Raw genomic sequence first — 14,245 nt, forward strand, 5'->3', positions numbered from 1 at the left:
ATTTTCCACCTTGGAAACTGGACTTTGCTCCTCCATGTAGTTCCACTTACTCACCTGATGACGACCGATTACTCATGTGAGCAGTGTGTGCAGAGCTGAGGTTTTGTAGAAGTGGTAATGAACCAGGACAGTGTTACCCGGGAGCACAATAGCAAGGCCACTTGCTCAGAATGGCATGTTTATAGATTTTTTTTTTTTAACAAAATCAGACCTCTGCAGCAGCTTCCTCCTGTCCCTGCCTCACCCCAATGGCTTGTTGCTTGAAATCTTAAGGGAAAAATATATTTTTTTCTATAAATATGAACTTAGCATGATGACAGTTTTCTTCTACAAAAACATGTAACCAAATCTGTGACTTGTCTGTGTGTATTACAAACCAGTGAAGGAAACAGCCTGTGAGACTCATACTTTCATTCCGTGCTATTCTGAATGTGACTTCATTTCCCAGTTTAATAATAAAATGACACAAATTAAGAGCTTCTTGAATCTAAAAAGAACACATATATCAGAGAAGTTACTTCCAAAAATAACGCGCTTTAATAAGCAGTCTCCTGGTTTTTATGATATTAAGGAAAAAAACATGCTTCACAGAAGTCTTATCACACATCTGCCAGCTTCACTTGCAAGTTCAAAATCCAAAGGTAGACAAGAGTTCAGTTTGGAATATAGAAAGTGCCAATTTTTCATATGTTAATGCACTGAAATACTTGGTATGATATTGTTAGGAAAGATAAAAGGGTCCTTGCCAGAACAGTTTATTTAAGGAATAATGCTAATAAAAACTTTCCACTAACAAGGATTTTTAAAAGTGTTTTTTAATATGCCTTTAATGACCTCAGCTCCTCATACCTACCTCCTTGCTTCCAAAACTGTTTGTACTGTCCCCAATAACACTCAGTGGAAAGCTGTCGTTCCTGGCTAAATCCTTACTTAGGGTGGATGCTATGCCTCCGTTAGACAGGGTCACAAGGTCACAATCGATTTTGGAGGCCACCTGGAGAGTCCAGGCCGTGAACTGACTCAAAAAATTTATATCAGAGCTGGAATGGTCCACCTCCCAGGGCTCAGCCTGCGCTAACACCCCAGCCGCAGGATGGAGCCTGCCAGCCCCAGCTCAGAAAGAGGCCAGAGTTGTTGACCCCGTTAGCTGACCTCTTCAAACTTCAGGAGAATTTTTCTGGCAGTTACCACGGTGACTGGGCACTCCAAGCTTATCCTTCTTTACTGAAAAAAAAAAAATTAAGAAGAAAAAAAATGTTAAAACCTACCTTGTGGAGATGTCTATCAAGAATCAAATACGTAAATGTTTTAATTGTTTGCTTCTCTCCTTGGGCTGCTCTGGCTCTAGCTATTGCATCCGAAGCTACTGTCAAGAAATCAGTTCGGCTGAAAACATTTCGACTTCTGGAAAAGTAACGATCAGTGGATTTAACGAGTAGCATTTCTAGTATCTGCAAATGACACACTAAGAGGTTTATTGTGAAATAATATTTATTTTCTTTCCATATATGTCCCCAAATTATTACCATTTCTTATCAAATTCAGAACAAACTGAGAAAAGGCTCAGGGAAGGATTGCAGGTTGCCTTCAGTTCTTTTCTTTTTAAGGACTGCTACTTGATGCAAACATTAAGTGTGCGGCAATACGTTGCTTTGGTCTCTTCAGAAGAGGCTGCACAACCCATTTAATGTACCATGAAATATTATTTAACAAGAGAAGGAAAAAAAAAAAAGTTGTCAGACATTGTTACTGTTGTTTTTTTCAGGCACTTTGAACACTAATCATTTCACACTTAAAATTTACCAGGTAAGCAAGGTCTCATGATGCTGACAGAAAACTCTTGAAACACATCAAGGGATCAGAGAGCACACTAAGTAAACAAGAAAACAAAGCGCACCCTTTATTCCAAAAACAATAAGGGAAAAACTGCTGCTTCTTAATTTCCAAGCAATCATGTATTATATATGAAGCTTTTATGCAAATTTCTCCCGTGCTCCTATTCGCGAAATAGCATCTTCCAAAAGGGAGCAGAGCCCAGTGTTATAGCTGTGTTATAGCTGGAAAAATCCTACTCGAGGGCTTCTGATGGCAAAGTGTCAATCAGAAATCCCGGTCTGCTATGAACTGCTCACTTCTGGAGTACGACTAAACAGAGGTTTAAGGATTGAAAGTTTAACATCATTTTGTCTCACGCGTGGTTTCGAAGTATCTCTGGTTGTTTGAAGAGTGAAATCTGAATATTCAGCTGCTGCTCAGCCACTGCCCTGCACTCATTCTGGGCTTCTGCAGTCCCGGGTGAGATGGCAGAGGGAGATGTCTCTGACACAAGGATATCCCTCAGCTCCTGTGGGCGAAAAAATAAACCAGGAGATTTGCGTGTGAAAAGCAGAACGCACGTAACCAATCTTTCATTGCAGATTTACTGTTCATTTCTACTGGAAGGAGGAGAAAAAGGAAGGCCGGCGTATGTGTACTAAACAACTTCTAAAAAGCGAATACATGAATTGTAAAGGACTCTTTTTGCTTTCAAAAGTGGTTCAATTGCTTTGAAATATCATATGCCTCAATGCCAAATAGATACATAGACACATGATAATATTATTCAGTGATTTTGAATTAACCGTGAAAACAATTTAAATTAAAAACACTTAAAGATTGTTTTCCTATTATTAGGGTTGTGTTAGAAAAAGGCTAAGCCTCTCATTAAGAGATGAATTTTTTCATTTGTGCTTTTATTGTGGCTATACAAGATGGTTTTATGTTTTCCCTTTTTTTTTTTTTTTTTTTTCTGCGTGAAATAATGTAAGTTGGAACAATCAGGTGACTGATGAACAGGCTAGTGGGAAGAACAGAAGTGTTTGTTATATTTTATTATTAATTTTTTTTGCATTCTTTTTGAACAGCCCTGTGTATATAAGTATGTGCTTTTCAATTAGATGCCATGATTTATGAAGTCATGCTCAGGGCTAGCCAGGTTGTTGACTCAGATGAGAGCTATGATGCCAGCTCATTCCCTGGTGACAAACACTGACTGTCCTTCCCGCAGCCCGGCACCCCTGGCAGCCTTATTAAAAGACCTTGTGGTTGCCAGAGCTCTGAGCAGGAAATGAGGTCCTCTCCGGTTCAGGACGGAGATGACTGGGGTTACAGAAAGCTGCAAAGCAAACTCAGAATCTCCTGAGTCACACACTTGAAGCTCTCAGGGACCCCGCAGCATGAGCTGGCCCCCTGCATGCCCCCCGAGCATCCCCCTGACTCCCCGGGGACCCCCTGGGAGCTGCAGCTCTGGCAGAGAACAAGGCAGCGATGTCGCCTGGCAGAGGGAAAGGAGGGGGGCACCGCTGCCCCCTGGCCTCCCCACGCACCCCTGGCCTGGCCTCGGGGCTCTGCACCCTCCTGCCGGGATGCATTCCTGCCCCATCCCTAGCAGGGAATTTTTGGCCCAAACTGTCTTTCTCCAGTTATATTACAGCAAGGCATTTAGCACCGCCCGTGGCTTGGGGATCTTTTGTGTGGCCTCCTCTTTTCTAGGAATTTCACCTATAAATCACTGGAAAGCAGGAAATCTGGAAGACCAAGTGGGAAGCTCTATACCACGTTTGCCTCTTGGCACAAACAGCTGTGGACCACAGAGCTGCTTGTCCTGTAGGTACTACAGCAGTCTGGACACCTGGACCTGAAATGGGGGATCACAACCCCCTATTTCAAAGGTTTCTGAGCCGGCAAGCCAGCCCCTGGCAAGAGGCTCGAAACTCTTGCTGAATTCCTGGGAAAGGACTCCCTGATGCTCTCTGTGTAACACTTCTAGTTTGAATTCCCTCACTGCAACTGAAACAATAATATTTAGGCCATTTGGGGCTGAGATTATTGCTCTAATAAATTGTGCGTGTGTGTGTGCGTGTGTTTTATTGGTTCCTTGTGCCAAATAAGCCCCCGATTGATTTTCCTCCTAATCAGCATGGAGAATGCATTCCGCTGTAATTAAATCCCGGGGACCCGGCCGCCCCGTTCTCGCTCTCCTCTTGGCTTGCGGTGGGATACCATGGGGTACCCCGGGCACCCCACATGCCGGGACGAGCACGCTGCCAGCCCTCGGGACGGCTGCGCCCGGCCGCCTCCATCCCTCACCCGCGGCCGGAGCGCGCAAGGGGCCGCGCTCAGCGCTCGGGACCCGTCGCCCAGTGCCGAGAGGCGGAGGCGGGCGGGGGAGCGGGGCTTTCCCTCCCTTCCAGGAGGGTCCGAGCCCCCCCCACAGGTGGTCCCCCACCACCACCCCAGGGCAGGTGCCGCAGCCCCGCCGCCTCCGGGCCGGTTCCCGGCTCCCCGCACGGCGAAGCCCCGGTGTCGCATCCCTCCACCGAATCCCGGGGATGCGGCGGCTGCCGAGAGCCGCGGCTCGGGCCCCAGCTCCGCGGGTATAACCCCCCCCCCATCCCTGCACCCCGAGGGAGGGCGGCGATGTCCCGGCCTCCAAACCTTGGGGCTGGGGAGGAGGGATGGGGGCAACGGCTCCCTCCGCGGAAGGAGCGCGGCCGCGGATGGGGGCGGCGGGGGGGCGGCTGCAACCGCCTCGGGCCCGGGCAGCGCTCTGGGGGGGCTCGGGCCGGATCCTGCCCGTCCCCTCCCCGGTAATGCTCTTTTCTCTCGGGCGGCGCAGCCCGGCGGCGGGGAAGCAGGCCGGCGGATAATTACCCCTCGCTGCAATCCGCAGAGCTGGCCTAATCCGAAAGCTCAAGTGCCCGTGAGTAAAACTTCAGGAAAAGTTATTGAAACTGACAAATACGGGGTGACAAATAATCAATAAAAGCCCAGCCCGACATCCTTTATTGTTTCCAGGCACTAACAGAAAGGAGTGAAACCTCGGCGAGGGCAGGGGGAGGGAGCAGCGGGGCCGGCGTTCGCAAAGCCCCCGGCTCGAAGAGACAGGGAAAGGCCCCGGCAGCACACTGGGACCGCTGCCGTCCCCGGGGGGGTTGGCAAAAGACCCCCTCGCCGATGCTGGGACGAGCCCGAAAGGCCCCGAGCAACAGCACGCAGCCGCGCCCTCGGGGCGCGCACCCGCGGGGGGAGCCCGGAGCCGGGACCCCCTTCCTAAAATCGATACGAAAACCAGGAGCTGAACTCGCTGCTGCTGCTCGTTAGCATCTCGGCCCCCTGTTCGCAACGCCGCAGTTTCTAAAGTTGCACCAAAGACGCCCGGCAAGATAAATCCGTGCTGTCGTTTCTCTCCCTTTCTGTCTCTCCGAATTAAGTCCCGATCTATCAGTTTAAACAGTAGCCAGAAAGTTGATCCGCTTTCTGTTAGGATTTCGGGTTAAACCGGGGGGCTCCTCCCGTGTCTTTAAGCTTTGGAGCCGTGTAAATGAACTGCAGTGTCACATAATCGATAGGAAAAACTCAGCTGTCACGGATCCACAAGCAGCCTCCCACCGCAGCAGTAACGCGATTTGGCATTTCGGAGTTTGGGAACGTGCTGCCTGCGCCGGGGGAGGGGGGGGGGGGTCAGCACCGCTCCCCCCTGCCCCACACCACTAAAGATGTTGCCCAGCTTTGGGGTTCTGGACGGGGTGGGGACACACAGAACAAACCCCAGTGGCCTTTCCAAAGCGGTGCCCTCCGTTGCCCCCCCCCCCAAGCCTCCGGGCCGTGCCCATCTGGAGCACGCACCGTGAGAGCAACTGTGCAGCACAGCGGCCATCAGTCACTGGAAGCCACACGCTTCAGTGGGCCGGGGATAAAACGAAGTCCTGGTGACGCCTGGTTAAACCACTGACCCTCCTGAGAGGGCTGCGAAGGGAGGGGGGGGAGAGTAGCAACCCCCTCCCGGCGGCCCCAACTTCAGGGGACTTCGACAGAGGCTCTGCAGGGGCCCCCCCGCGGTGCCACCAGGCAGAGCTGGCAGCGCCAAGCCCGGGGGGTCCCATGGGAGTGCCCCCGGGGGGTCCCGGGCAGAGCCCTCCGGCCCCAGGCGTACCCCCAGGCAGGGCCGGAGGACGCAAGGCAGCCCTGTGGGCACAGATTTCCCACTCAAGCCTTTCATTATTTTTTTTAATCGGCTTGATTGGAAGGATCAGCCTGCAGGCAGGGTGTGCTCTAAGCCGTGGGGTGACCCTGCCCTGCACACCCCCGTTTAGCCGTGCACACGGGCACGCACGCGAGCAAACAACTTCCCCAGCATGTGCCCATGCGTTCGGGAAGGGGAGGGCTTCAGCTTCAAATTAGGAAGCTCTCTCAGATGAACGATAAATTTCTCTTTGGTCAGACTGCAGTGTTTGATCATATCTTTGTGTTTTTGTCCCCACCACAAAGGGACCCATAGGCTGAATCAAGAAATAGGATTTCAGATCGTTTGATTTGACATACGGAAACAGTTGCGTTTGTAATATTATAACACTCAAAAGGGGAAAAATGAAACCTCTGTAGCTGAGACAAGGAGTGTGCCTAAGTACCACTACGTTTCAATCCCCATTTGGATATAATTTAAGTCTCCTCTGGCTTACAGTAATATACTCTCCAACCTTGAGGCTATCCAAAAGGGGGGATTTAATGAGGCCGAGTTTATACACTTATATAATTTAGAGGTTTCGCTGTAGCTGTAAAATGACAATTGGTACATGTGTAGTGCAAAAGAGCTGAAATCCCATCCAGGGACCAAGTTGCTTATTTCTGAAGGAGCTGTCATTTCCAGCAGGGGGGACACAATGAGAAGGCCAGGAGCAATGGAGCTCTGATCTCCACCAAGGAGAGATAACCACCTGATTAAAATAGGCCTCTTGTTCCCTCGTTACTTGATCGTCGTGTGAACTTACCTTATTTACAACTATAGGCAATGAGTGAGTTGCCCAGGTTGCAGTACACATATAGCTTTGGGCTTACCCAGCCCTTTGTTATCAAGACTATCTCTGGGACAGATTTCTGGACCACTCATAACACGGGAGCACAGAAGTGCTCCGAAGGACAGAGGTGATCTGCACGCTCAGAGCCATATGAGTGCGTGCAGCATATATGTCTCCCACGGGGAACGCTGGGCCCAGGCAGAGCCAGCCCATCAAAAAAAGGACGTTTAGGTACTCAGACACCTGTAAACACCACCAGAAAGCAGAGGATCATCGCACAAAATGCTATTTTGCACTCAACATCCAGGATCTGCTCTTTCCCAGGTGAAGCCAGGCAGGGCAGGGTTGGAGGACACCCTCGTTTCAGGTCAGTCTGGAGCCTGGGGTAGGCCGATGGCATCAGGCAACAATGCACATCTCTGCTGAGATTCACTGCACTTCCTTCTCCATCTTAATATTAAATGGCACAGTGTTTGCCAGATTATTATCCCACTATTGCTTGTGCATTTGTCTCTTATGTCTAGTGTCTGTCATTACACAAAGCATTTTGAAGAGCTAATTTCAAAAGACAGAAAGTCTACACTTACTATAAAAGTCATTAAATTAGCATGACAAGCATAAAGTTCCTAGGTTATAATTTGGTTATAGATCTGAAATCTTCCCTGTTCTCTCTCTCCACTTGAAGGATGAAGGCTGCAGCGAGGCACTGGCACGAGTTAGGACAACTGAACTGCAGAGTGCACGATGAAGGAAGGGGGAAGAGAGCCGGGCTCCACTGCCGTCTTCTTGGCAGCACAGTGGGTGACGAGGATGCTCTCTGATTTCCCCTCACGTCTCCCAGCAGCCAGAGAAAGGTCTGATCAGATGGTCTTCTACCACAACAGGTGGGAACAAAAAAATAAATACATCTCAATGAATTTCTCATTGATTAACATGTTGCTTGAAGAGTAGGCAGCACTCTTGCCTTTGAGATCCCACTGAATGCTGAGATGGGAAGATGTGTTATAAAAGCAGCCACTGGCTGTTTGTGCTAGAGCTGCAGCGCATCCCATTTATTTTAATCGCTTCTTCATTTTGGAAGAAAGCTGGGGAAAGAGCTACTTCTGCCAGCTCTGTGTGCACCTGTACTGCTTGAGCACGCTGACCTCGGAGATCGCAGGAAAATCCCCCGGCTGGTGCCAGCAGTGTGACTGCACAGGATGCGGCAGCGTGGGAGCACCCAGTTCTTCCTGGCTGCACAAGCGTCTCCACAACGTGTTGCATTTCCACAACGAGAAAATTAGAGAATAGACGGGACATTCAAACACGGTGCTCACAGAAGAGGCTGCCCTGGTCGTTATTTAGGCTAAAAATCTGCAGTCAACTTTTTTTTTTTTTTTCCCCCACCAGGACCAGCAAGGTGCGTTTCTGTGGGCTGATTTGTTTGCTTTTAACCAGGCACGCTGCGAATTGTGGAAGCCTTACATTTACCTTTTCTTCTTTAAGCGCTTTAATTATCATCACTGACCTGTTGGGCATACCTACAGTATCAATGTCCCTTTTACATCGTTGCCTTCCCTTTCTCTGCATGTTTCTGCTATTTAACACTTGCTACCTTTGCCGTTAGAGTCCTAGAGTGACCCCCATGGGTATCTTTGAAAGAAAGACCCTCTGCATTCCTGCACTGCCTCCTTACCCAAGTAATAGCAAAGGGACCTTTCAGACACATGGACCACACTGAAGCATTAATTAGGCTGATGAAATCCATAGAAATGTATGGATTCAGCATAATCGAGTTTCTTCTGCTGACTATAGTTAAGGAATACGTGAGCAGCTGGGAGAATAGAAAGTACTGTTAGGGTGAAGTCATGCATGTAATTGAGTATATTTAACATAACCATTTTAATGATCGGTGATTAAAAGTGCATCTACTTAAATTGTATACCTCTGCAATTTGTCCATATCAACTTTAGAGCAGACACAAAGAAAAGGTCGTCATATAAATTTATAAACAAGATCCCTTCCTGGCTGCACATGACTCGAGCTGGAATGATAACTCTGCAGCGGTGAAGGGGGAAAAGGCCTTCTGCGAGAAAGCAGCTACGCTGGTGCGATATTAATTAATCACTGGTTTGGCCCCTTTCTCTCCCATGCAGTCACAGTATTACAAGTGCATAATAAGTGAGTTTTCTTTTCATCCGTAATTGTTTATAACAATTAGATCTCTCGGGGAAAAAAGAAATCCCTGGGTTTCTTTCGCGTATTAGAGGAATAGCTTTTCCCTCGCTTGACAATATTATGTGTGTATGTGCGTGTAAGTACATTTAAATCAAATATTTCTCCACAAGAGCGTTGCCGGACACCCAGCAAAGAAACGATAAAGGTTTTAAACTTCTCCCCTCGCTCAACTTCTCCAGGCAGCGAGCAGAGAGGGCTTAGAGCCTGGAAACGCGGACGGGGTTTGGGAGAGACGGAGCTGATGGGCACGGCCGCTTCTCCTGCAGGAGAGCCCCGCAGCATGGGAAATTAGCAGTCCAAATCTGCTAGTGGGGACGGGGTCCCACAAAGCCCACGCGTTGGGAAGGCTGAGTGTCTCTCTCGCGCCTATTCAATCTGCCCAGGCTGGTTGCAGCGAATAAATAGAGTCATTGTGGAGCCCATACACAAACCGACCCAACTCCCTCCCCCATCCCTGCTCGCCCTCCCCCCGTCCCTTTATGCCCAAACGCACACAAATCTGCAAGCGCTTCGCGCTAAGAGGAGCCCAAACTTTTCTTCCCTTTACTGTACGACGCCTGTGGGAAAGGTTTATCCGCACGTAGCGAGTAGGCGCTTACGGCAGGGGGACGGGTGGGGGGCGGGTGAGGGCCCCCAGGAGCCTGCCAAGGGCAGGACCCATCCTTCCCCCCCCCCCAAAAAAAAAAAAAAAACCGGCGGCCGGGCGCGCACCCAGATAACGGTTCAAAGTAGCCAGATGCATTAACCAGCGCCAGGACGGGGGCAAGGGAGGGGAGGTGGGGGGGGGGGGCTCCCTTCACTTTCTGTCGAAAACCTCAAATCGCGGCGGGCCCCTCTGCGAGGACCGCTGCAAGGTGAAATGCATTTGGAGCCTCCCGCGGCCGGCGGCAGCTCCGCGGCCGGGAATTGCTGCGTGCGGGAGAATTCGCAGCCTTGAAAGCATATTTTTCTTCCAGCGATGGTGGCACTTAAATGATAATGTAGGCAATGAAACCGGGGAGATTTATATCTTTTGGAAAGTAGGACGAGCCAGATGGTAATAGCGTCATTAACAAACAAACTTAGGATCTGCAAGTGAAGCTTGAAATTGGGAAAGAGATCTGGAGAACAAAAGGAGCTGCTGTTGAGGGGGGAAAAAAAGAGTCCCTCTTCTGCCGGCCAAATCTAAGAGCACATTCTGGAGGGGCTGCTCCTGCCCAGCGCTAGATAATAAACGACGGCTTTTTCCTCCCCTGTTGTGACTGAGAAAGGACAGAGAAAACTTTTGCAATAGGCAAATGTGGCATTTATTTATGTGTAACCCTTTGTAGTCTCAAGTGTCCCAAATGGGCCTTTAATTCAAATCCCTAGTTTGATATGGAGGGATTGATTCTCCAGAGTTTATTTTATAGAAACAAAGCGCCGCTTGTGGAAGTCGAAGGGCCAAGAGTTCAGTAATTATTTTTGGGAATTAATAGTAACAAATAAATATTAAAGGTTAAACGTTATTTGCAGAGAGAGTAGAAGCATCTGCAGGATTTATTGCATCCCCTCCTCATGCCGCCCCCAAAAATGCTCACCGTTTGCTGGGAGGAACCGGCACGGGGGGGGTCCCGGGCAGGGCTGGGGGCTGGGGAGCTGGGGTTCCCCGACCCACCCCCCCCCCCACTGCCCCCAGTCGGGTTTCGCCTTTGGGGTTTGCTGCGGAAACGCAGCCCGAGGAATTCCCGGTGCCCGGCTCCCGGGGGGGGGTTCAAGCGGATTTCCCCGGGGACCCCACGACCACGGGGGACCCGGCAGCTCCGGGCGGGGGGCCGGGGGGGGTCGCCTCCGAAATGTTAACCGGCAGGATCCCAAACCGGCAACACAAATGTTCGGGAGTCTTTAGAAGATCCCCGCGAGTATCTCCCTTCCAGAGTAAAGTTGGTGGTTATTAAATGATTAATGATTTAAAAGATGCCTGTTAACAGCCCCAAGTTGAGAGACATGGACCCACGCTCTAAAGTGAAATCTAACGTGATTTTTCAAAATGTGTTGGAGATCTTTAAAAGCCCCGAGGACTTACCCTTAAGGCATTATTCAAAGAAAAAAAACTGAGACTGGCGGTTCGTCACAGGCAATTGTAAAGGGTTTCAAAGGACCGATCAAACGAGTTGGAGAGTAATCTACATTAAAGTCCGGATGGCAGTGTTACAACATGCACCTGCAGGGTATTTGCTATCCGTGCCCCTTACAGAGCTACAAATCACCATTAAAGAAAGCTGCTTAAGCTTCCTCCTCGCTTCTAGAAAGACTTACTCGGGCTCCTTCACTTTGATATTTATACATCTTGTTATTGATAAGTGTGGGGCTTTGCAGAGCTCCCTTCCCCCTTCCCCAAGTGCCCCCTTCCCCACGGGTGCCCCCTTTTCCCCCGCACCGGGCTCCCTCCGCGCCCCGCATGCGGGAGCCCCTCGGAAGGAAGACACGCGTGGGCGTGGGGTCCCCCGCGGAAAGCAAGGAGCTGCGAGCTGCCGAGCCCGGCCGGAGCTTTTTAGTTGCTTCGTTTCGTTCCCCCCCCACACACACCCCCCTGCCAGCACTGCTCTCCCGGGCGGCCGCTGTCACCGGGGAGACCGGGGCAGCCCCGGCCGCATCGGCACGCTGGATGTCCCGGCGGATTTTCTCACAGTTTGCGGGAGGCGCAGACATGGAAATGAGCTCATTACGGGGGGGAGTGGCAGCCCTGGAGGCCTCCCCGCCCCCGGCCCGGCCCGGCTCGGCCCGGCTCGGCCCGGCCCGCTGCAACCCCGGGGACTGCGGGAGAGCCCCCTCCGCTCGGTGCTTCTTTTTTTGGGGGGGGGGAGAGCGCAGAGCCCCGCAGCGGGCGCTCTTAACCCTCGGCACGCCGCGGGGCCGCTGCTGCCGGCGGGGGCGGCCTGGAGAGCCCCGAGGACCCCCCCTCATCCTCCCCCCATCCGCCCTGCACCCCCGCAGCCCCCGCCCCCGAGCTCCCACGGGCAGCACCCAGCGTGCGCGGCGCTCCCCCCACCAGGTGATGTCAGCGGGGAGAAGCGAAGTTTGCAAAGCAAACGAGCCGGGAAGGGTAGAGCTGTGCAAACAAACAAACAAATTGGAAACAAAAAAAAAGAAAAAGAAAATCCAGATTTTTCACTCGAAGGTCAATAGGGATTCATCGTTCGCTTCCCCCGGCTGCAGGCAGGGTTTGCAATCCCCATGCCCCCGGATCTCTGTTTCGGGGAATTTCAGTGCTCGGGTCTGTGTTGTCGCCACTTTCCTCCGGTGGGTTCTTGCAAACAAGCAAACAAACCAAAAATCGCGCTGTGGCGGGGCTGCGGCCGCTGCCCCTGCTCCTTGGGGCGGCGGAGCCCCGGCTGCCCGGGCTGGGGGGGGTCGGGACCCCCCCCGGGGCACAGCACCGGGGCCGCACCGCTGCGACTTGGCCACGGCTCCTGCCCCGGGCAGCGGCGGGGACGCGCCGGGAGGGAGCGGGAAGGGGCTGGGGCGGGCTTGCTGCTGCAGAGCAGGATTTAGCTGCCGTTATCCCGGCCTCTTGCTTGGGTCAAAACTGCAAAACTAAAGGAAGGGGGGGAAAAAATGCCGTGTTTGGTATCTCTGCCTCCATCTCTTGACACCCCTGGCTGCGGGAGGGCTGATACGCATCGCCCTCAGCTCCCGCTGGCGGAGCCCCGGGCGCGCATCAAAGCGCGCATTGTTCGGTGCTCGGGGGGAGCGGACAAGACGGGGCAGAGGCTCCGCATCGCTGCCAGCTCTCCTCGGCCAAAGTTTTCCAAGTCAGCTCCTGCCGGCAGAATTGCCCTCGGAGAGCCCGGCGGTGCGGGAGAGGAGAGAGCTCTGCCGCACCGGGCTCAGCCCAAACTCGGGCGCAAGGGAAAATCCCGCGCAGCGCACAAAGCGCTCCGCGGACCAGCGCGCAGAGCAGGGGATGGGTCGGGGGGACACCACTGCGCTGGGATGCGCCCCCCCCTCCGCTAGGAACCGCACAACTTCTCCCTCGGAGGCCCCCTCCGTGAGGATCCCCGTCCCCATTGCCGTGCCCCCCAGGAGCTGGGTCGCTGCTGGTGCCGCGGTGGAGCCGGGAAGGTTTGGGTCTGTTGGGCCGGCGGAAAAGCAGGCGGCCCCCCCCCACCCCCGACCGCGGACGGTACACGGTGGGGACCCCGGGGGGGTCCGTCCCCTCCTGCACCCCGCCGGGCACACAGGCCCTGGCACCTTTTCCACCACATAAGGGCGTGCGCGGCTTGCAGTCGCCTCCAAAGTGTTGCAAAACAACCCCCCGGCACGTCTGCAGGGCTGCCAGGAGGGTGGCGAGGCCCAGCACGGAGCCCCCCCTCCCCCCCAGGCCCTCCCTTCTACCGACCCGACCCCCCCAGCCCGCCGCTGACCGGGGGGGTGCACGGGGCGAGCAACGAGTGAGGAGCGAGCGCGCCTTGGGCCAAGCACTAATTTGGTGTGTACGCTTAAGCCTGCCATCTGAAGGGCTGTATAGCAACGAGGGGAAAGGGGTGTATTTGCTGCTGGAAGATTTAGGTTGTTGCTAGGATGTGAGAACAAAAAATCTTCAATAAGTCGGGGAGGGGGGAGGACAGGGCAGTGGGGGAGGAAGGGGGGTTACAAGGTTTGTCACAGGGAAAAGTGCAGACATCTGCTGGAACTTCCATATCTAAGCTGTTCATTTACAGGAGCCAACTTCTGAAATCTCCACAATTAGATCTGCATTGTTCTTTCTCAACAACACTGACTAGAAAGAAAAGGTCTTCTCTGTCGGGGCCAATCCAACGAAGCGTTTGACGTTATTAAATAATAAAGCGATTGTGATTTACATTGTTGTTCAGAAAAAGGGCCAATTATCCACTGTTATGTTGCCATAAAGATCATATTAACTCGAATTAGTAATCAAACAATATGCTAGCGTTAAAAGTATAGAGAGGACAGCGCGACTGGTCTTGTTGCATCCTCACTTTTACTTGTAAAACCAGAAGCATAAATGCACTTGAAAGAGGCGCATAAACTTCGTCCTTAACGGGAAAAGAGTGAGAGAGGTAACAGCATGTGCGGTTAATGGTCCCCCGGGTTGATTGTTTTCAATTAATTCAAAGCCACCCAAACCTCACATTGATTTGCTGTTTACAAATTAATTCTTCTTAATAATATCACAGAAAATGTTCCGCGACGCTCGGCGAATCGGGGCG

At 52.1% G+C, this 14,245-nt stretch overlaps 1 protein-coding gene across 16 annotated transcripts in view; it reads right to left on the reverse strand.

Moving 5' to 3' along the window:
* Positions 1-1,233: 1,233 nt before the first annotated feature.
* LOC106032159 (SRY-box transcription factor 2) overlaps positions 1,234-14,245 on the reverse strand; it is a 275,642-nt gene continuing 262,630 nt past the window's right edge. For 3 of the 16 annotated variants that reach the window (XR_010833522.1, XR_010833521.1, XR_010833520.1), the window contains exon 2: positions 1,234-2,344. Coding sequence is in view for 1 of the 16 variants with exons in the window: in XM_067002290.1 (XP_066858391.1) it covers positions 2,343-2,344 (2 nt within the window). In the remaining 15 variants the exon portion in view is untranslated. The remainder of the gene's footprint in view (positions 2,345-14,245) is intronic. The other 13 variants (XR_007161729.2, XR_010833516.1, XR_007161727.2 and 10 more) reach the window with 10 other exon arrangements.

Source organism: Anser cygnoides, chromosome 9, assembly GCF_040182565.1.
Source record: "Anser cygnoides isolate HZ-2024a breed goose chromosome 9, Taihu_goose_T2T_genome, whole genome shotgun sequence".
Classification (NCBI taxonomy): domain Eukaryota; kingdom Metazoa; phylum Chordata; class Aves; order Anseriformes; family Anatidae; genus Anser; species Anser cygnoides.